The sequence below is a fragment of the Aquila chrysaetos genome, chromosome 23, assembly GCF_900496995.4.
Source record: "Aquila chrysaetos chrysaetos chromosome 23, bAquChr1.4, whole genome shotgun sequence".
NCBI lineage: Eukaryota > Metazoa > Chordata > Aves > Accipitriformes > Accipitridae > Aquila > Aquila chrysaetos.
This window is the reverse complement of record NC_044026.1, coordinates 4,048,335-4,069,508: the sequence shown is the minus strand read 5'-3', so window position 1 is coordinate 4,069,508 and position 21,174 is coordinate 4,048,335. Positions and strand designations below refer to the sequence as shown.

Below are 21,174 nucleotides of genomic sequence, written 5' to 3'. Positions count from 1 at the left end.
AGCTGCCCCAGTTGTCAATGAAGAGGTAGACATCCACCGAGGCAATTCAGCTGCATCTAAGACTGCTGACACCATGCATATGCAGTTTTACACACACAAAGGGGAGACCTTACATCTGGCAAAGCAACCAGTTGCTACTAAAATATAGAGAAAGTCCTGGCCAACATGTATCGATCATTTAATACAAACTTTAACTGTGTGATACTCAATCGTACTCATCCCTGATAGGTGTCTCACATCTGTAGTACCCTGGTGTGAGAAGTTTGTCAGACTTGACCGACACAAATTGGCTGTTCAGAAAAGGTTTTTCTAATCATCTTTCCACTACAGAAGGGTTATACAAGAACAGAAGAAATGCACTCACAGGCTGGATAAATACAGCCTTCGACACCTCAGTATTTGGTTTTGTTGCCATTGTATCTTGAGGGAAAGGTAACAGATATTTGAAGCCCAAAACTTATGTCTTAAAGCATAAAAGCATTCCCCTTTAAAGCTGCTGCAAGGAATGGCATAGTCCCCAGCCTGTCGTGTAACACCGAAACATGGGTCATTTGTTTCAGAACGGCGTTAATTCTTCAGAAAATGTGAACACTGCTATTTGTTTTTCTGCCAGTGGCCTGAAGGAAACAGGTTAACTGATTCGTTGACCTACGGGAATTAAAATACACAGCAACATCAACAGACTTTATGAATCCTAGATCGACTCCTCTCCGCCTAGTTACACACCGGTGCAATCCTGTTGATGCGGTCCCCAAAAGAGTGCCCAAATGAGAGGAGAAACACATCCACTAAACTCTGAGTAGATTTTTATCAATAAGATGAAAAAATCTGAAAGACTATTTAAAAAGGGAGAGGACAAATTTCCCACTCAAGTATTCCCACCTGCATCAGTTCCACTAACGTCACAGCAGACAAGGTCGGTAGCACAGCGAGGCGTCTGGACGCCAGCTGTTGCAAACACCAGGTAACCTCATCCTGGTACTCCTCCAGCTGTTAAAGTGCTTTTTTCTTATAGGGCTGGGAAGGGGTGCAGGTTTCAATCTGTTTCAACCAAAGCTCTGGGAATTTTCAACCACTCAAAATGTCTTTGTGATTGAAAATGTGAACAGATTTTTCAAAATAAATACATAAAATACCTTAAAAATGTCTACCATTACAGATCGACCATTGTAAATTAAAGCTGGCTTTCTGTATCAGAACACACAGGCAAGTGAAACACATAGACTTCTTTACTTCTGAAGTGTATCAGATTTTATGCTGTTAATGAATGTTCCTGATAAAATGTTGGCGGTAATAATTTAATTTTTATACTCACAAGAAAACCTACTAATAATTTTTACAGCTTTGCTTTCCCTCACTGCACTGTGTTTAACTGAGTAAGGTCTTTTTACAACCATGCATAAAAACAGCCACTGCCAAGAGAGAAATGTTTATAAGCCTTATTAGTAGGAGTTTCTTATTGCTCACATATTTCACATATAATGTTCTTTCTGCTAGCTAATAAGAATTGTGACACACGGACCCATTGTAATGAAAAAAAATTATAGCATATATGTTCAAATTTTGCTTGTTTGTAGTATCTGGATTCCTATCTTCAAGTTATGAAATAGTCATATAAAGATTTCCCAGAACCAAGCAGCAATAGACTGAAAAAGTAATATTGTTGGGTTTGCAGAATTTCAGAGAGGAATTTGGCTAATGATCACAAGTTCAACACTGCATGAAAATTTCTAAAGCTGCTTTCCGAAGCTTCACATCCAGGGAGATTTTCCTGTCTCCAAACAGATGTTTGTAAAAAGGAAACTGGAGTTATAATTTGGTTGGATAAGCAAATGTCTTCTGAACTGGGAATGGCAGTCTTCATGCAACGAAGTCCCAGCTTGAACAGCAGATGTGCCACTTAAGCAGAACTCCATTTATTTGTTCCAGATGAAAGGTCAAGATGTTTTAGTGCCTAAAGTAGCACAGGGTAGCACTTGAGCATCCTGCTATACCACCAGTAGAGCCAAGAATTAAATTCTCAATCTCCAGTCTTCAGCTGGAGATGTGCATGTGCAACATGAAGAAGTGCATGTTTCTTCTCAGGAAATGTAAAAATAATTGCACAAGTCTGGTCGTGTTTTGCTCTGACCTGGCTTCCTAGTTTCACATAGCCTCGGGGGGAGGCTGCAGTTGCCAGTAGCCCCAGGGGATCCATAATATGACAGTAGTGAATCCAAAGCAGTGAAGTTATTTGGCTCGATCACATCCTGTGTAAAGGGGTATAGAAGATATATATATATGTAAGTGTATACAGGGGTTTAAGAGCAAATGCATTTTCCCTGGCTCGCAGGCTGTTTTGTTTTGCTGCTGTGATACAAACACTCAATAAATGGTCAAACTGAGGCCTGAGAGAAATGCCAGTTGAAAGAGGACAGATAGGAAATTACTTCAGTTCACAAAGTCCCTCTCAAAGAGGGTTTGCTTACATCCATAAAGAAGGCTCAATAAAGTGATCACGCAAACAGTGTGTTGAATAATTTCACCTAATGCAAGTAGAAATGTTCACAGGAAGCTGTGCTACGAAGCAGATGTTTGGCTCGAATGCAAATGTTTTCACATCAGTTCATCAAGACAGTCACTAAAAGAACCCCTGCTATTACTGTGGCGTGAAGCTTATATTTGGATCCATAAACGCAATACATGACAACTTACTCTGTTTAGGAGAACTAGAATCCTGGATCCAGCTTTAAGAATGAGATTCATCTATTGATACAAAGGAATTAACAGAGCGCCGTGGACAGCTTACATTATTTTTTGGAGTGCATATTTTAAAAAGCATTTCTTTCCTACTATAATTTGGCAGTTGCAGGGCAGGTCAACAGAAAAGGCTGGAGAAAGCAAATTCCTTTTCCACTCACCACAGCTCCAAGGAAAAGGACCATAACTGCTCAGTTAGCACCTGCTCACTGATACATGCGTGCCTGCTGCCTGGAAGCTTGGACACATACTCTTCGCCTGTGATCCATAGGCTCTTCGGTAACATTTGCTCTTGGGATGTATCCGTCTTCACCGCTGCTTTCTCATCAAGGCACGAACTGGTGTCTTGGCATACCAGTCCCCCATAGCATCTGGCACAAATTCTGAGGCATCCTTTGGGAAGAAACAAGGATACAGCTGTGTCAGGCACCTAAAATTAAGCAGTGCTCCCAAGTTCTCTAATGTAGACTTTTGCTACACCCATGTTTAAGTTTCAGCCTCAGATACGTGAACAGCTTCTATCCCATCTATATCAAGCAATGCTGCCTGCATTAATATTGTCCACATTGAGCTTGCTAGCAAAGTGGAATCTGCAGACGACTAGGAATCATGTATTAACATGCAAAATAATGTTTGTAAGTAAATTCCATCATTTCATGTATATATAAAGGGCACCAAACTCTGTCACTGTTTATTACAAGTTTCTCTGTTCCCCCTGTGGCTCTAAACCAAATCTCATTTACAAGTGGGAAGGTGTTATTCTGCACAGTGAATACCTGACCTTTTATTTCTACAAAGTAATTTCCAGAAACAATGCCAAAAACATGTATTGCCACTGACAGGGTGACACTGCAGCATTTCATATGCATATTTTCTTGGGAAAAGTATTTGGAAAAAGCTGTAGGAGTCCAATTAAACTTTATCACCTGACTGCATGCTCACAATAACAAGATTGTATATTAATATGACTGTGACCCCAACACACGCAGAGCTGGTCAGAGTTATACAAACTGTGGGCTCCAACACTTCCTCTAGCAGGAAACTGCTGGAGAGAGGAGACTTAAAGCAATTTCTGGAGTGTGATGGTAATGGAACATAAGTCCTTTACTGATAGGGACTGCACTTGGCTATCGTGCTCTAAATGTGTTGCTGAATTAAAGCCATAGGACCTGTCATTCCATGTTTACACTTCACATTTCCCTTAGTGTTTATTTTGCTATGACATAAATATATCTGTGATGATTATCTCAACTGTATCTGGCTGCAACCCAGACGTTCGTTAAATAACCATCGCAAGATTGGTAGTACTGTTCCTATTTTACAGATACCTGCAGGATTGTTCTTGACAACATATGGGCTGTGACAGCCAGAAGTCTATCACAGGACACATTTGTGATTAAAACTCTAGATGCGTCCCACAATACCAAAAGCTTTAATTGCCTAAGGTTGCTCACCGACTGATAGTCAGCTCAGTTTAATTCAGTCACCAAGAGACGAATGCAAACAGCTCTAAAATTCAAGAAGCCTAAAGTGAAACCTTGGCTTGTCCAGAGTGCTCTTTCGTTTCTCCAGAGTATGCATTTTTCCGAATGAGGAATACAGGTTAGTATCTAAGGATTTCAATAGCTTCCAAATGTAACATTAAATTTAAAAGATTTTAACATCTTTTGGAATAAAGACTGTGTTTTGTCCAGCAGAGGGAGACGAGAGTTTTAGAGAAATGTACAAACCCCAAGCAGAACAGGGAAAACAATTCTTTAACTCAAATGTATCAGCTATAGATTTTAATATAGATTTTAATTTATAAGACATAGTACCCTAGATCATATAGACAGCTAAATCTGATTAAAATCAGACTTAAAAGCATATTATAGTCCTTGATACTGATGTAGGATTTGTAGCCTTCATCCCACTTCAAGTCTGATCCTGTACAAATAACAAGAAAACACACTTTCTCTAACATGATTTGAAAGTCCTACTGTGATTCTTGATTAAATTTTAAATGCAAAAATATTCAAATTCAACATAAAAATTAGAACAAAAGCAGCCTTCTCTGCCTTTAATTTGAGTATTATTCATGTCCACTAGCCTGAGACAGATTTCTTGTCCATGATACATTTCTGTCAGATGCTTTTAAAATCTGACGTAATACATTCAGTGAGTTTTTTAGTTACTCGCATTCTTTCAAATGTTCTTTCTCTGTATACAAGTGATCCCTGAAATACTCATTGCGAAGAGAGTAAAAAAGGCTGATATAGAAATGTTAGACCTTTCCATTAGTTAATAAAACAGAACCTTTTGCCAGAGATCTCATCGCAGAATTATTTCCAATAAGAAATGCTCTACTAATGATTAAAAAAAAAATAAAAGCTTCAGATAGTAATTGGAAACGTATTTTATTTCTTAGATAATCTTTTTGCATTTTTTTTTCAAGCTAGAAAACCTAAAACTGGTATATTTAATAGGAGTGAAAAAAGAGATTTTAAATGAGATCTCACTTGAAGAACAGCAAAAAACAACATAGACCCGACTCCGGAGTCTGGAGGGCTAACAGAAGAAAACTATGTCTTTATTCATCTGCTTTCTTCTAGTTTTGACTCCTCTGTAGTGCTGTTTATCTTTGCTTAACTCCCTTCAGATGTTCTAGTCAGTAATATTTTAATATCTCTGCTCATACAAGTAGTCATATTAATGTCAAGAACAGCACGGTGGGGTATGGATAGCCCCGAAGCATAGCGGCAGCACGTATTAATGGGGTCCTGAATCCACCAAATACCCGAGGGTCCCCAGAACACACACTTCTGTTTTTCAGGAAAAAATTAGAAGAACTGGTAATAAATCTATGCCACTGAATAAAAGTATGTAAGTAAATAGTGCAAACATGCCATTATCGCCCAAACAACGCCGGTGACGCCGTGCCAAAGGGAAGCTGTATCCCGACAGGGAGCAGAAGAGGAGGCAGCCCAGTCCAGCGCAGGCTGGCGGCCAGCACTCTGAGCAGCCACCCCAGCAACTTGGTTACCTCGTGCGATAATATCCCTGAACCTCTCTGTCACTGCTATAAACTGCTGTGTGCTGAAAAGAGAACTTCACCTGGAACTAAATGAGAGACTCATAGACAATTATCACACTGTGATAAATGAAAATTTGTTGGCTTACCATGTGTAGATTTAAGGATGTGAGGCGAGGACAAAAGTAAGATAAAGGTACCTCTACTCTCCCTTTGTACTTCCTTTGCTGATCAGATGCAGATTTCACAAGGCCCAGTGACTACGAAACCTAAACACTAACTCCAACTCACAACGCTATACAGCAAGGATACTTCCAAGGACAGAGAAACATACTCCTGATTCGCAGTCACTTGTCTCCGTGCTGTGAACACCCAGCAGTCTCTTCCCATTATTATTTCTGTTGAGTGGCCTGTAGCTTTCCATGCCAGTAAAGATCTAAGTGTTTTCAGCCAAGCTACAATAACACATAAAATAAAATATAAAATATAAAATAAATAAAATAAAATAAAGTAACATAAAATAATAAAGTAAAATAAAATAAACCCAGTGCGTTTTACATGAGGAAACACCTGCCAGCAGTTTGCACTCAGGAAAAGGTCAATGGAAACGTGGAGGAAGCTCTTTGCAGAGCGTGCCTGGTCTTTTTTTACAGTGGCCCAGTAAACCATGGTCCCAGCTCAGAAACCCAGTCCCTGGGCTGACCAGTTCACCTCTCACCTCCATGTTTCACAACCGGAGAAATCCATCACCCGTTGCCTACTTCGAAAGCAGTTTTAAAGCTGCAAGCAGTGGGGTTTTACCTCACTCCAGCTTATCTGGCACAGTGCATTGTTCACAGGGTACTCAGATTCACAGCTGCAATAAAAGAGAACCACTCGATAAGCAGCTCTCAGGTTTGTTATTGTTCAGACTGCCAGCTGATGTGCTCCAGGGTTTACTGAATTATCAGGGTGGTTACGTAACTGAAAGGGGGATGAATACCATTTCAAACCAGAAAATGAACTGCCAGGTGCAGGTGTGAGACGGACAAACAGAATCAGCACGGGCTTCACACAGACAGCAAAATGGCAAATCCTCCCAAGACAGAACTTGAAAGTAATGGTCATGTTAAAAAAAACACAAACAGAAATATTCTACCTTAACCATATATTCTCTGCTTGTTCTGTGTTATTTGTTAGTTCTGGTGTTGCCAGCCTTCAGAAGAAAATCCTGGTGTCAGAGCCAGAAAAAGATCAAGTGGTTGGCTTAAAGCCAATCAAGCATTCCTCTCGGTTTCTTGGTTTGTTTCCCAATTCTCTGGAAACTTTTCCCTAAATCATACAGGGAACACTGAACCCGTTCACCGACTCCCACAGCCCCTCAGCGGGGACCCACTACCTCTGTGCTGTGAGCTGTGTGACAAAGTCATCGCCCGTATGTGGATCAAGGGGTGGAAGGTGGCAATCCTGAGCGGGAGACCGCGGTACCTGGAGGAGTCAGAGACCCACCTCACAGTTAACCTGTGCTGCACAGATCAATCAACCGCACAGTTTATCCCGTGCTTGGCCGCAGGATAACTCAGCCAGCTCACTGGGACAGGAGCCTGCGGGCAGCTCCCTCTTGGTACCAGCGATCACGCCTCCTGCATGGCCTTGCCTTTGCCTAAAAGGGCAACAAGAAGTTCTCCTGCGAATGGCCTTCGTGAATAGAGTTGTTTTCTTGTAAGAAAATTGTATCCTAGCTTGAATGGCCAAAAAGGAGCTTCTCTCCACGGACAGGACCTGCTCAGCGTGCCCTGGGAAAAATCCACTTGGGCTCCACCTGATGCTGCACAAACACAAGGTTCCCAGCATCTGAAGGGACGTAAGATTTACTCACTACCTATATTCCCCCTCCTACTCTGTCTTATTAAAACAACTATGTCATTAAGCCATTTGTTGTCAGGCCTTTCTTACAGAGATCCAGAAGATTCCTGCATTGGATCACTCTCATTTCACCCCTCACCCCTGGGGCAGAATATCCTCACTTCCCACCCGTGCTTTAAAATATAAGTGTGTCTCTGAAAGCCAGGTGTCTGTGCTCCTCACGCAGTCAATGGAGAGCCAATCCATACAGTCCATGGACTCTGCAGAGCAGGGCAGCGCACGTCTGGTCGGCTGAATCACTTTCTAGACTCCACCGGTCATGCAGACCAGCCCTCCATACAAGGGTAGGATTACTGCAAGGATGGCCACATCCTCATTTGATCAGAATATATGAAATGTCTGTAAAAAAATGACATAACAGAAAGCCATCTTGGATACAAATGTTGCCAGATCATCCAAAGGATGACCAAAAAGGACCTTGAGTATTCACAGTGCTTGCATGCCTGCAGCAGAAGACAGAAGCAATGCCTGATCACAACGCTGTTTCAAAATAATTTTTCTTTATGAACACAATCCTTTCAAAGTTGCCTGAGTTCAGCTGCAGTGGCCTACCTTTTGCCCAAGAACAGCTTTTCCTGATGCAATCAAACATTTCAGGATGACTGCAACAGCTGGGAACTAGATATAAAAGTGTCACTGGCATGCTTTTGGCAGCCAATGTTACTGTGCTGTTTGTGGCTAGCTAGTCTGGGGCATGTCATTATCTCTCCCAGTATCTCATAGAGACTTAAAGATAGGCAGGGGCTTAAATCTTACAAAAGAACATTACCAAATATGTAGTGATCCCTAACCCCATAATGCCAAGCTAGTTAAGAAGTGAACCTGTCTAAAAAGTGCTATAAAACATAAACGGCTGGCCCCAGCAATGAAACAGACCCTAAGACATCTATTAAATAAGCATGGTGCAGCACATGGTGAAAATGGAACTAAGTTATTTTTAATTCATTCACTCTCATTGATCTTAGGTTATTAACAAATAATAAACTATTTTGCAATTTAGATTAGATATTGGGAAGAAAATGAATTATTCCAAGACTGTTGACAATGACAGAGACGAGTTAAAATAATCTTGCTGCAGCTACTGACCGACACTTAATGTTGTTGCCAGTAAAGAATCATGCTTTAGATGAGAATTCAAAGTATTTTTCTTTCACAGGATTAAAAAGGAGTTCACAAACCAAGCCAGAAAAACTGTTCAGCTGCTGGCTGCTGCTGTACCTCCTCCTTTGCTCTCCTCACACTCATAGGAGGAACAGAAACTCCACCCAAGCTTTCATCCTACTTCTGCCTGAAGATCTAAGTTGGTGCACAGTCATCAATACAGCCAAGGACTGAAGACAGTCAAGTGGGAAAAATTCTCTGGCAAGTTTCTTTTTCCTTCTTTTTTTTAAATTTCTTGGGTCACTGCCCAGCCACCAACCCAACCTCTCATTCTGCTTGACTGAATCTGTGGGAAATTGGGTGTGAGTAAACAAGGAAACGAAAGAAAATACTTTGGCAATGTTTGCTGTCGGGATTGAAATGTCTTTGCTCTTTTCTGGCTTATATATTTAATTGAGATGATTTCTGTAGCCTCCCCTTAAGCAGAACTTTCCTCTGACCAGATTCTGGAGCTCTGAAGGTTATGGCTAAGAAAAGGCCTCCTTGAGAGAAATCCAGAAATCAATAACTAGTTACTGTAACACTATACAATAGGCAGTAGTCTTAACAAGGTCAATTTAAATAATTAAAGTCTAACAACCTTTAGTTAATGATTTATCTAGTTCAGGTTATTTATCTGCAACAAATTTCAATATACAGCAAAGAGCTCTAAGAGCAAAAAGCTCCCGGAACAAAACACAGAAAAACTCTGCAAATATTTTTGTGAGTATGACGCCTAAAGGGTGTTAGCAGGTGTTTCTGTTTATTTTCTTTTAAAAGAAAGCTTTGGGTCCTGTATGCTGACTTCAGTGGGACCTGTTATGCTCCACCTTCTTTTGAATCACACCTCTGATTATTTTTTCTTGCCTTTCAAAGGCCACATAATTACAGTCAGAACTTTATAGAAATATGTTTGATAACATGTTTAAAGATGGGAATAATGGCTTTTTTTCTCTTTTTGTATCTGAATAAACAGAGTGATTTTTAGAGATGCTGAGAAACACCACCAGCAATATACCAAGCATTTCTGAAAATTAGATCCAGCTTTAAGGAGCCTATATATGGATCCAGATAGGCCAAATCATAGCCAAAAAATCAGAGGACATGGAATTCGGTCTATAAGAGGCCTCAAGAATGGATGAGTAAATTTAGATTTTTTTTTTAGAGCAACCATGTTAATTCCAAGCCTTTCTTTCTTCATCCAGTCCTCAATGGCCCTGGATAAAATGGAAGATTTGAGTCTGAAAGAGCCACTGCGCCAAGTTGAGATAGGTGAAGTGGAAGGTATTCCCTTCACAAAAAGAATGTGCACCACATGGGACCAAGTGTGGAAGTTCAAAGCCAGACCTGATGATCTGCTGATCGCAACCTATGCAAAAGCAGGTTGGTGTGGGTAGGAAACAGAATAGAAAAGTTGGGATAGTGTTTATTGTTGCAATTGAAAATTACATTGTTCTATTGTGACTGATATTTGTTTAATCCCAAACCAGACATATTTTAAAGACACGAAGCTCTGTCAGCTGTGACTAGTAACTTCAAACTTCTTTGGTAGAAGTAACAACCATCTATTAATATTGAAGTTCAAATGGTCAAAATTTAATTACCTATACTTAAATGTTTCCTTTGATTTAGATTATATACATATGTATTAATGGCAACAATAGAAGTTTTCCACCAATAGGTAATGATTTAACAAAGCCTAGTAAAAAGTCAGCATTACTAAGAAATAATAGAAACTGACTGAACAGCTATGAATTGTATTATGTATTTGGGGAATGACTTGGTGTGTAAACCAGTACTTATTTCTGGAAATGGGTTAATTATTTTAAGGAAATAACCAAATTCACCTAATAATTTCAGGCAATAAAATAAAATACCCACCATTAATACTAGCTATGTGCTATTTTATTCAGTGATTGGCCACTTAGCTCATTACTATTTCTCCTCTTCATCAGACTGTTTATACTTACTACACAGGAAAACAATGAATAACAAGCATCAATATTAATCCTGGATGAATACAAACATGTACAGTTTAGGGGATTCAGGAACAGATTCAGGAACATTTGATGATCAGAAAAAAAACAATGACTTGAATTAGCAAGACTTTTAAAGTATTTTTTTCAGTAGGGAAAAAAATAACATTATTACAAAAAAACCTCAAACCTTATTTTTGTAAAACCTGAAAACTTAATTTATTTCCTGTATACTGAAAGCAAAACTACATTACTTTATCCAGCCTGGATTAAAACCTCTCAGCCATTGAACTGAAAAGAAATAAAGTTAGGAGTCCGTTTGACATTATGTTCTATCTGCCAGAGATCCACAATTCAAGCATCTTAAGAAGGGCTGAGTTTCCTGCCCACATTGCTTTTCAAGTTATCCATTAGCCTGTTCTCTAGCTGATCTGCCACAGTACCTCGGAGGAGATGTGGTTAACCCAGTGATCACGGCTATAAGGGAAAAGAGGTGCATGAGAGACACAATACTGTAACTCTTACAAGATGTTGCAGTAGCTCAGGCAGATGAAATGTAGTACTGAACTTCATTAAAGCATTTCAAATGGGAATGTTGAAAATACTGCAATTTTTTTATATTTTCAAAGTGTAAGAATTTTTTACTCACTCAAAGTTCAGGTATTTCATTTTTTCATTCAAATTCAGGATGAAAACAAATGTTGAAATACCTGAATTTTTGTGAGGTATGAAAATTGGGAGGGGGGGATTTCATTCCTCTCTGCAAATAATACAATCTCCAAATAATAGTGAGTTTATCCCAGAGCTTTTTTATTACTGGCGTGGGGGTGGCGGCTATTTCTGTTGGCAAGAAGAAGCCTGTCTAAAATGGAATCCCTGAAACTGTGCTTTAGGAATTACCTTTGTATTCCTAATTATTCATTTTTCCTCCATTTTCCTCTCTTTCCACTTTGTCCATCATCTTCTGTGCTGTTCCTTCCTCCTTTAATATGGAGTCCCTCCTTCTGGCTTTCACTTCCCTAGCAGAAGAGACTCTTGGCTATCCCTGAGGGAAACTCTAAACACTGACATTTTCAGGTACCACATGGACACAGGAGATAGTGGATATGATTCAACAAAATGGAGATGTTGAGAAGTGTAGACGTGCCACTACTTACAGACGCCACCCTTTCCTTGAGTGGTCTACCCAAGAGTCTGCAGCTGCAAGATACTCAGGTGAATATTACACAAATAGGTTTGTATTTTAGACAAAATGAAACAAAACAAGTGCCCAGTGCTGATGCCACAGGTTTCCTGAGAAAGGTCCTGCTTGCTTTGTCACTGAAGTATGCACCGTGTTGGGTATTAGGGATCAGTTCAGTTGCTTTAATATAAACATCTGGTGCTACTAAAGCCGATGCAAGGCTGGCAGATGTGACTTAGGCGCTACTAAGACCATGCTGTTTTGGAGTGGCATCTGAAAGCTGTGTGTGATACTCCACAGTACCTAAAACAGCAGCAGGTATGCGTAAAATGGCAACGTGGGGGCAATTGAAACCCATTCTCTCGTTAGGGGCTATATGGAAGATAAACCTATATCATGGATGTATTCCCAAAAGGTGGATAATGTTTTCAGTGGTTTTGCTACTGTTTCGAGTAACTGCTTTTAAGTTCTAGGGTCTAGTGATCGAAACAAGCTATGGGGCACTCAGGCAACCAGCAGGCCTGACTGTTTTGCAAAGACAGTTTCCTACAAGAGTCTTCCCCCTGCAAGGGCTCCTGTTCCACACAAATCTTTAAGCCAGACTCTCTTCACATTTGAAGCTAAAAAGCTTGACTAACTCTGCAGCAGAAGTGCTATTTTTTCCCTTCTAAGCTAGACTGTGTTGACACAGAGAGAGAGAAAAAAAAATTATAGAGGATAACAGAGGATGATAGATAATGATAGGAAAAAAATGATAGAGGTCATGATAGATGTTTAAAAAGGGGGGGGGGGGAGGGGAAAACGCATCTCCACATATCACCAGATATTCCCAAGTATTCCCATATATCCATAGCTACTCAAAATCCACTGTCCATCATTCTCCTAGCTTCTCTTTACATGCTATCCAGAAAGTCTAGTCAGCCAGCCTATTCTTCTCATATCCTAGAAAGAAACAAAAATTTCTTACCTGCAAAGTGAAAGGAGATCACTAAATATTGCAAAGGAAAAACTTTGGTTGTGTAAATATAAATTAGTATTCAACATTATCCCTTGGAATGCAGGGATTAGACATGGGCCCAAGAAAGCAAGAAGATATGAATCGGTGTTCCCCGTTTCCTCCTTGAATACATAGGTAAAAATTTCTCTAGAAACACCCGAGGTGCTTATGCAATGTTGTATATGTTACACTGCTACGTAATTGCTTTGGAGATGAATGATCGTTGCAAGGTGAACTGCTGAAAAGTCACAGTCAAAATCACACATGTGACAACAGCAAAGAAGTGCTAGTGCAATTTAGAGAACAAGCCACATCTCATAATGAAACATCCCACAGGCCTGGAGTTAGCTGAAGCTATGCCTTCTCCACGAACAATAAAAACTCATCTCCCTGTGCAGCTGGTGCCTCCCTCCTTCTGGGAACAAAACTGTAAGGTAAGGCTGAAGAGGTACGACTCAATTCTACTTCACCTGCAAAGAAAGTGACATAAACCAGGACTGAATACGGTTTCCAGAATCTTTGTGAAACCTAAGGTCTCCCCAGATATTTTCCCTTCAATGTGCAAAGCCTGTGTGAAACTAAAGAAGTCATGACCAAGCTACCTAAGCGTTGGGTTTCAGAAAATGGCAGCTTCAAAGCAAAATCTCTTAAGCCTCTTTCATCAGGCTCCAAGAGAAAACTCCAGGAGATGCTCAATACCAATATAAGCGCGTGTAAGTTAATTTTTCTCTCTCTTTTCATATCAATAAAGATAATCTATGTGGCGAGAAATGCGAAAGACAACCTGGTGTCGTACTACCATTTCCACAGAATGAATAAAGGAATGCCTGACCCAGGAACCTGGGAGGAGTTCATAGAGAAATTCATGACTGGAAAAGGTGATGAACTCCAACTAGTTGTATAAGAGATTTTGTTCATTTAAAAAAATGCATGACATCATTTATTTATATTTTTCAGCTATGGTTTGAAATCCAGTGCTGACACTCTACAGAAGGATATCTACTGAAGGTGTTTCAGTAGTAATTTATCTTCATCCATGGGTTTTTATTAGTACCTAAAGGATTAATTCTATCTTCACATTCCCATTTTGGGGGGGGGGGGGGGGGGCGGGGGAAGAGGTGCTCTTTATTCTATTATCATTCAGAAACATATGTGACAATTTTTAGGCTTAATTTCTCCTCTCTGAGGTTAAAAGAAACCTGCTTGGAAGGCAGCTGGGAGGGAACAGTGGTTTAATTGGTTTTACTCTAGCCTGATACACAAGAAACCAAGGTTTAATTTTGTGTAGAAATGTACGGTGTGATTTGAGTTAAGGGAGTCTTTTTACCTAAATTCATCTGTATAAAAATCAGGCACCTGAACAAAGGCAGTTATCTAGCTAAAGAGGGGCAACACCAGAAGCTGATTCTTCCTTTTCTAAAAAAGATGCTTATATCCCAGAAAGAAAACCTGCTCAGGTGGGTGGCAGTCTGCAATTTTGGTCAGTAAAGCTTCCATAGGTCCTTAATGTTTTTGCCACCATGTAGGCCTAGCAACAGCACTCTCTGGACCAGCATGACAGTCTAAAGGAGACCTTGTGTCTTGTGTTTGACCAGCTCGGCTTCAGAGCCATCTGTCCCAGTGCAGACACCTAGAACATAGCTACCTCTGTCCAAGCTAGTCGTCTTGATAATTGCTGGAGAGAAACAGGCACTTCTGATAGCATACCAAATATTTTAACCAGTTAGAATCACAGAATATTGCAAGTTGGAAGGGACCTTTGGTGTCCATCTGGTCCAACCCCCTGTCCAAACAAAGCAGGGCTGATTAAGACCGGTCTTGTCCAGCTGATCAGATGAATCACTCTAGAAACATCTGTTTCTCTCCATCGACTGTAAAGGCAGCCTGGATTTTTCATTCAGGGGTAAGCATCTGCATTTGTTGCCTGTGAATCCTGCTCTGAGCATCCATACGCCTGAGGGATTAATAGCACAAATGCTGTGATAAGCACAGAGCACAGCAGTCATGATTCAAAACCAGCTGGGAAATGCCCAGACACTGGTTATGGGGGAAACATGAGTGCCACAGATACCTAAAGACAGTTTGCCCATTTATACCTGCTGCTGATGTTACTCCTTTTTCAGTGCTGTGGGGTTCCTGGTATGACCATGTGAAAGGATGGTGGAAGGCAAAAGATAAGCACCGTATTCTCTACCTCTTCTATGAAGACATGAAGGAGGTAAAAGGCTGAATGTATGTTTATAGAGCTCTGAAATCTGTAAGTCCAGTAGATACTACCTACGATCAACATTTTTCTAGTATAATGCCAGCTGTATCAGTAAATCTTCGGATAACCTGATTGTCTCACCCTAACAACTGCAACTTTAATAATTTCTTTGCTTTTCCTGGCTCTGTATCTTATCCCATGTTCTTCTCTCTGCAGAATCCAAAGCAAGAAATTCAGAAGATTCTGAAGTTCCTGGAGAGGGATGTGAATCAGGAGGTTCTAAACAAGATACTCCATTACACCTCGTTTGAGATAATGAAGGGAAATCCCATGACAAACTACACTAACGAGTTTCAGGGAATAATGGATCACTCTGTTTCCCCATTCATGAGAAAAGGTACTGAGGTTTGTTATTGGCATCAGCTCTGTCTTCCTGGTTGTCATTCTGTTTTGAAATAAGCCTTGAAGTACAAGTATCTAGTGAGTCATGGCTAATGGGCTTCAGGAAACACTGGTAAATTAATCTTTTTTCTTTTTTTGCTTTGCTGTTTCTTAGGGGTTGTCGGGGACTGGAAGAATCATTTCACTGTGGCACAGAATAAGAAATTTGATGAAGATTATAAGAAGAAAATGGCTGATACCTCTCTTGTTTTTCGCTCAGAATTGTGATTATTAGCAATGGGAATTATTCTTTATGATATTCAGCCTTTTCCATTTTATATATTTTGCTTTTCCTTCACAAAACATCTGGCCCCCTAAGATTTCAATACCTCTCTTTCACACGCCACTGATTTTTCATTATCATGGGAGTGCCCAAATTATGGGGAAGTTTAGGTTGGTCTCTCTGAAGAAAATAATCCCACTGGATACTTCTCATTCATCCCTCCCACAGTAACTTTCAGCATTATCAAAAATATTTCAGATGTGCTTTGAGGTTTTGTCTTTGTAAAACTGCAGTTGATATTGCTGGCATTTTCAAATCAACCTCTAACAGAAATTAGGAACCAATAGGAAAAAAGGTGTTAAAAGAGTGCAACAGGTGTGGGCATTATATGTTAGTCACATGTTGTACGAACATCAATCAATAAACAACAATAAACAAATTTAAAGGTGGTCAAGTATAAACAGAGCAACAGAAGTGCACAAAGTAGAATAATTTTCTTTTTCTCTCACTTTAGAGCTGGCCATCATAAATGCCATTGAGATGAAAGCAACATTTCCAAAAACACCGAACACCCATTAATTCCTTTCATAAAACTTGCTAAAGGGCTAGATAGAGGCATTTATCTACAATCCAGCTGCGGAGGCAGCAGTCCCTACTGCATTAAGACAAGAAGCTTTTCTCACTGTTGCCCTTTAAAACGGACAGCATAATCTTCTGTTAACATTTGGAGAATTCTGAAAGTTGGTATGACCCAGGTCAAGAGTCAGTGCTGCATATACCATCTCCCTCTTCTCCACCATTGTAAAAGTGTTCATCAGACGCATCATGTTATTACCTCCTCCTTTTCTTCACTCTTCTCTTGTTATCCAAACATACAACCGCCCCGTTGAGGGCTCTTAGTTGCAAGTGGGCCTGGTTGATATTATCATATAAAGACCAGTTCTGCTTTAGCATTAGTACCAGCACTATAGCCACGCTTTGAGCTTGAAGGAAATGAACTAAAGCAATTCATAGCCCATTTAATTACAGACAACCATTACCAATTTGCTTTTGGTTTTAAAGTGCCACCATTGAGCTTGGCACACAAAAAAGGTCCCCAAAAGTTCCTGCTTAACTGGGTTTGCACTCTGAATGCCAGAGGGAAAGCAACAGCAGCTGGAGGAAAATACTGTCTTAGTCTCATTTAGTCTAGTTTAACTCAGAAAATGTTTGCTGGGGCTATTTTCCCTTTGGCCTGTGGAGAGTTCCAAGGATTTAGTAATAGGAGCAGCTGTCAACATGCACAGTCCATTTCAGGCTACCGATTTAATCCAAATATCTAAAATGAATGCAGTTTTCTAAAGGGCAGCAATATCTTGCATCAAGATGGAAAACAAATGAAAAGCTTCCTGCTAAATGTAGAAGTTACATTGTCAGTTCCTGGCCCACTGAGTTTCCCCCCAAGATGCAGGAAACCCTGAAACCAGAAATACACAATTTTCTACATTAGTGCAAACATAGCCAATTGAAGGGCTTTAGGTCAACAGAGATTCCTGCCCACAAATAAAGGATGACTCAGCAAATTGACTACCTGAGAAAAAAATCATCTGGCAGAGGTGCTGCTGTTCATCACAGCAAGGCTAAATATCAGCCTCTGGGGCTTTCTGCTACTTGTTTGGTTTTGGTTTATGATTAACTTGATTTGCTATCTTACCATTGCCAGTATGAGGAAACAGCATTGCCTGCTCTCTGACGTATTTCCATCCTCTTGGGTTGCTCCATGAAACGACAGGAGTCAGCTCAGTTTGTCAATCTAATCCTCATTCAGTGTCATAAGAGCCATCAGTAAATGGAAAACATGCTTAACTCAGTAGCTTGGTGACATTTTATGAGCAGTGCTGTACAAAAGGTCGCACAGATGACCTATTTGTTCCTCCTTTGAAATCTCTGAACCTATCAGAAGTGCAAAATGCTGACGGTGGCTGAAGCCTGGTCTGAAAGGCAGCTGCACAGACACTGCAAGGATAGAAGCATATAATAAGGGGCTCCTATCACTTTGGGAAAGTCACCTTTGCTCTCATTTCCTTGGGTTAACTCCTCACTCAGCTGCAATTCAGCTGCTCTGAAAAACAGATAAAAAGTAACACAGGTCAGAGTACAGTCCTAGAAAAAAAGGGGGGGAAACAAACACTGGATGTGTGGTTACATAAAAACCGGCTTTTCTTATCCTATTGATATTATCCTCATTTACATTCAAAGACAGAAATGTTAACCTTTATGACAAAATATAGCTGGCAGGGGGATTGAAAAGTGGGATGTTTCTTCTTTTTATGCCCTCTCAAGCCACCACAGCTGAGAGAGATCAACCTGTGGATTCAGCTGTAATTTGCAAAATGTTATTAATTATACCAGTGTAAAACTACAGCGAGCAGTGAATTGTTACCAGTGAAAATGATTGGATCTGTGGTTACCAGGAGAGTTTGGGAAAGGGGTCAATAGGCTGTATGCATCCCCCAGTGGGCCTGGAGACTACCATGCTTTGGTGTCTATTATCACAGTATGTCAATAGAGATGTGCGTATATATGCTTCTGGGTGGATGACTGGAGGGTGCCTACATCTAGAGCACCTTTAACTTATGTATCTTTAGGTTTGTCAGTTGTTATGTACAGAAAAGCTTTAAATGATGTGTTTGTATACAGAGACTCTTTACTAGTACCGACATAAGTTGCTAAGAGGTTTATGCAGAAGGAGATTGTACACGTTCAGCTAAATTATTTCAAATTAATTTAAACTATTGTCAAGCTTCTGGTGCAAACAAGTGACTCTGTTTACTATGGTGATAGAGCTCCGTGCAAAGCTCTATTAGACCTGTGCCTGGAATATGCACCTATACTTTATTTTCATCCAGTTATCTAGACGCGTATTAACCTTCTTATACAGGTGCAACTTCTTCTATGTCAGTTTAAAAAGGACTTATGTCAGTTTAGCTAATGCAATCCCACAGCAAGTTCTTCAGTGCTGCTTGTCTCTTATAAGAAAGTGTACTTGCAGAGTTTTGATAGCTGAGAAACTTTGTTATTAATCTCTAACAAATGTTTGAAAATCAGTGTTAATACACATTAACTGTTCACATGGTTCTGTTTTGTAGGTCTCCATTAACAGCTACCAAGACAAATCCTCCCACCGGAATGACTGAAGATTCCTGCTTCAATACAGACTTTTTAACGGGAACTGCTGTATTAATTCTAGGGTAGTCACGATCACCCTTTAGCTTGACTGACGATAGCAACTAGGGGAGCCATTTTACTTTCAGGTGGAATGCAACCATTTACGAGATAGAATGGAAGAGCACCAAGCTTCAAAAAATTAAAGAAAGAGACAGCGAAGGGAGCTGTTCTATCTTCTTAGCTAGCATTCAAAGACAGAGGGACACTGCTTTTCTTTCCAGTAATTTTACTGTAGATGATGTGGTTTGTGCTTGGATTGAAAGTCACTGTTTCTCCAGTTAGGAAACAGACTGCAGACAGGAAGTAGTTTTTGTTTAATTTGTCCTATCCATATAGGATATAGATATCCTACCCCATAATATATACATTTTTTTTTAAATAATGATTTATGCCAACATGTTCACAAAGAGCCTTATCTTTGCAACAGGGTTAATTATTAATTCTGGAATTTTCCAGGGGTGCATTAACATTATATTTTAAGCCTGGACTGAAGCTTTCATTTCCCTGACGTCCTCAATGAGTGGTGCAAGCCCCGTCTCAGCGGAGGCTGTAGGTGAGCCTAGGGGTGCATTGAGAGAGAAAGTTAAGCCCTTCATACTCACAGGATGCCACCAAACCGTGCTGCCAGACCTAAAGCCATGGGCTTAGGCTGGATAACAAGGCTCTGCCTGCTCTCCAGACCAAGCACACACTTAGGCACTGTGTAGGTGGACCAGAAATGTTGTCATGCAGCAATGTCCCATGGTTAATGCTAAAGAGGCGAATTACTCATGGATTATTCTGCAGAAGGTCTTTGGCACAGCCCGCTGCAAGGGCAGTTGGTATTTATCAGCAGTGTGAGCTCAGACTGCCTTTAGGGCTGTGTGAAGGCTCACAGTTGAATTATAGCCATCTACCATGACCACAGAGACAAAAGGATTATGTCAAAAACAAGCCACACTGGGTCCTGCTGTGGTACAGGCAAGGCAATATAGGTAGAGGTAGAGTCTTAGGTTAGACACCTAAAAATGCAGGTAACTAATTTTTTTTTTTAATTGTTAAAATTGGGCCTCTCGATTCACAGTAACATGCTATTGTACTAATAACTCTCTCTCATCTGTATTTGCTACTATCTCTGTGTGCAGTTAAAAGAGCTTTCATGTTCTGTTAACAATGGAACAGTCTTTTATAGCCAGACCCAACCCTAAGTGCTCAAACAAAATGTTAGTTTCCTTGTTTCATTTTCACATTAATCTTTCAACAGGCTTGGTGGGCTTTGCAGACGAGTAATAGAACACCAAACTTCTTACCTTTCAGTTTCCTATTGCAATTTAAGACCAGAATGAAGGAGTACATATAGAATTTCTTTTTTTAATACCCAACCAAATCCTTCACATGCAAAGTAGTTTTGAGATGAATACAAAGGACAGTATTGTCCTTGCATCTCATTTACTCATACAAACATTGAGATTAGCCTCCCTTTTTACACTTCCTTAACTTTCACTGTACCTGTAGCCTCTACCATTCCACTCCAGTGGGAACTTACTGAACCTGAACCCAACCCACAAAATGGCCATAGTCAGCCAAAGAATTTATGGTTCGTTTGCATGGGTCAGGGTGAATACTTTAAGTTTCCAAAGAAGAATAGCTAACATACTCTAAATTCATACCCTGCCTTCCTTTATACTAATTTGGCACGTAGAAAAGCCCTAAGAGTAGCTTAAAGCAAGAATGCTGACCGGCCCAACATGGTTCACAAGCAAAAGAGTTTGCAATCTTCAGAACCTGTTGGAAAGGCACATTCTACAGTGGCAAGTATTTAAAGCATCAGCTCTTGTATGCTGGAAACACATTCCTCAGTTGCAAAATTACAGTAATTTTCTCATTCTGTGCTCTTCAGAAAATTCTTGCAGGTCTACTAATTCCAATGATAGCGAAAAAGCATTTGTACCTTGCTTTGATGTAAGGGCTAATCACAGCCCCTGTGGGACTTGGCTTCTCAACAAAAGCAGGATTTAAAGTTTTTCATGCTCCGTCCCAACACATCTCATAAACGTCTTGGCAATCTTGTTTTACATAAACAATGCTGTTTAAAAAGATGAATTATCTTTTACAAAGAATAAAATCATAGAATATGTGGAGCATATAAATTATTCTTGTTTTCCTCG

The 21,174-nt window shown here is 40.1% G+C and overlaps 1 protein-coding gene across 2 annotated transcripts; it reads left to right on the top strand.

Annotated features, from left to right (window-relative positions):
* Positions 1–8,837: 8,837 nt before the first annotated feature.
* On the top strand, positions 8,838–16,285 carry SULT1C4 (sulfotransferase family 1C member 4). 2 transcript variants are annotated; one of them, XM_029999267.2, is made up of 8 exons: positions 8,838–9,016; positions 10,000–10,177; positions 11,848–11,985; positions 13,287–13,384; positions 13,702–13,828; positions 15,074–15,168; positions 15,373–15,553; positions 15,713–16,285. In XM_029999267.2, exons 2-8 carry the CDS (start codon positions 10,006–10,008, stop codon positions 15,823–15,825), a joined length of 924 nt encoding a protein of 307 aa, XP_029855127.1. In that variant the 5' UTR covers positions 8,838–9,016; positions 10,000–10,005; the 3' UTR covers positions 15,826–16,285. The 2 variants fall into 2 exon arrangements, with proteins under 2 accessions (XP_029855127.1, XP_029855126.1); XM_029999266.2 differs by lacking the exon at positions 8,838–9,016 and adding an exon at positions 9,433–9,517.
* The last annotated feature ends 4,889 nt before the right edge of the window (positions 16,286–21,174 follow it).

Bases quoted from the DNA above. Each gene is read 5' to 3' on its own strand.
- SULT1C4 (XM_029999267.2), top strand. From the start codon at position 10,006: ATGGCCCTGGATAAAATGGAAGATTTGAGTCTGAAAGAGCCACTGCGC. The intron at 13,385-13,701 runs GTAAGGCTGAAG...ATATCAATAAAG, and splicing joins TCTGGGAACAAAACTGTAAG to ATAATCTATGTGGCGAGAAA. The intron at 15,554-15,712 runs GTACTGAGGTTT...GCTGTTTCTTAG, and splicing joins TTCCCCATTCATGAGAAAAG to GGGTTGTCGGGGACTGGAAG.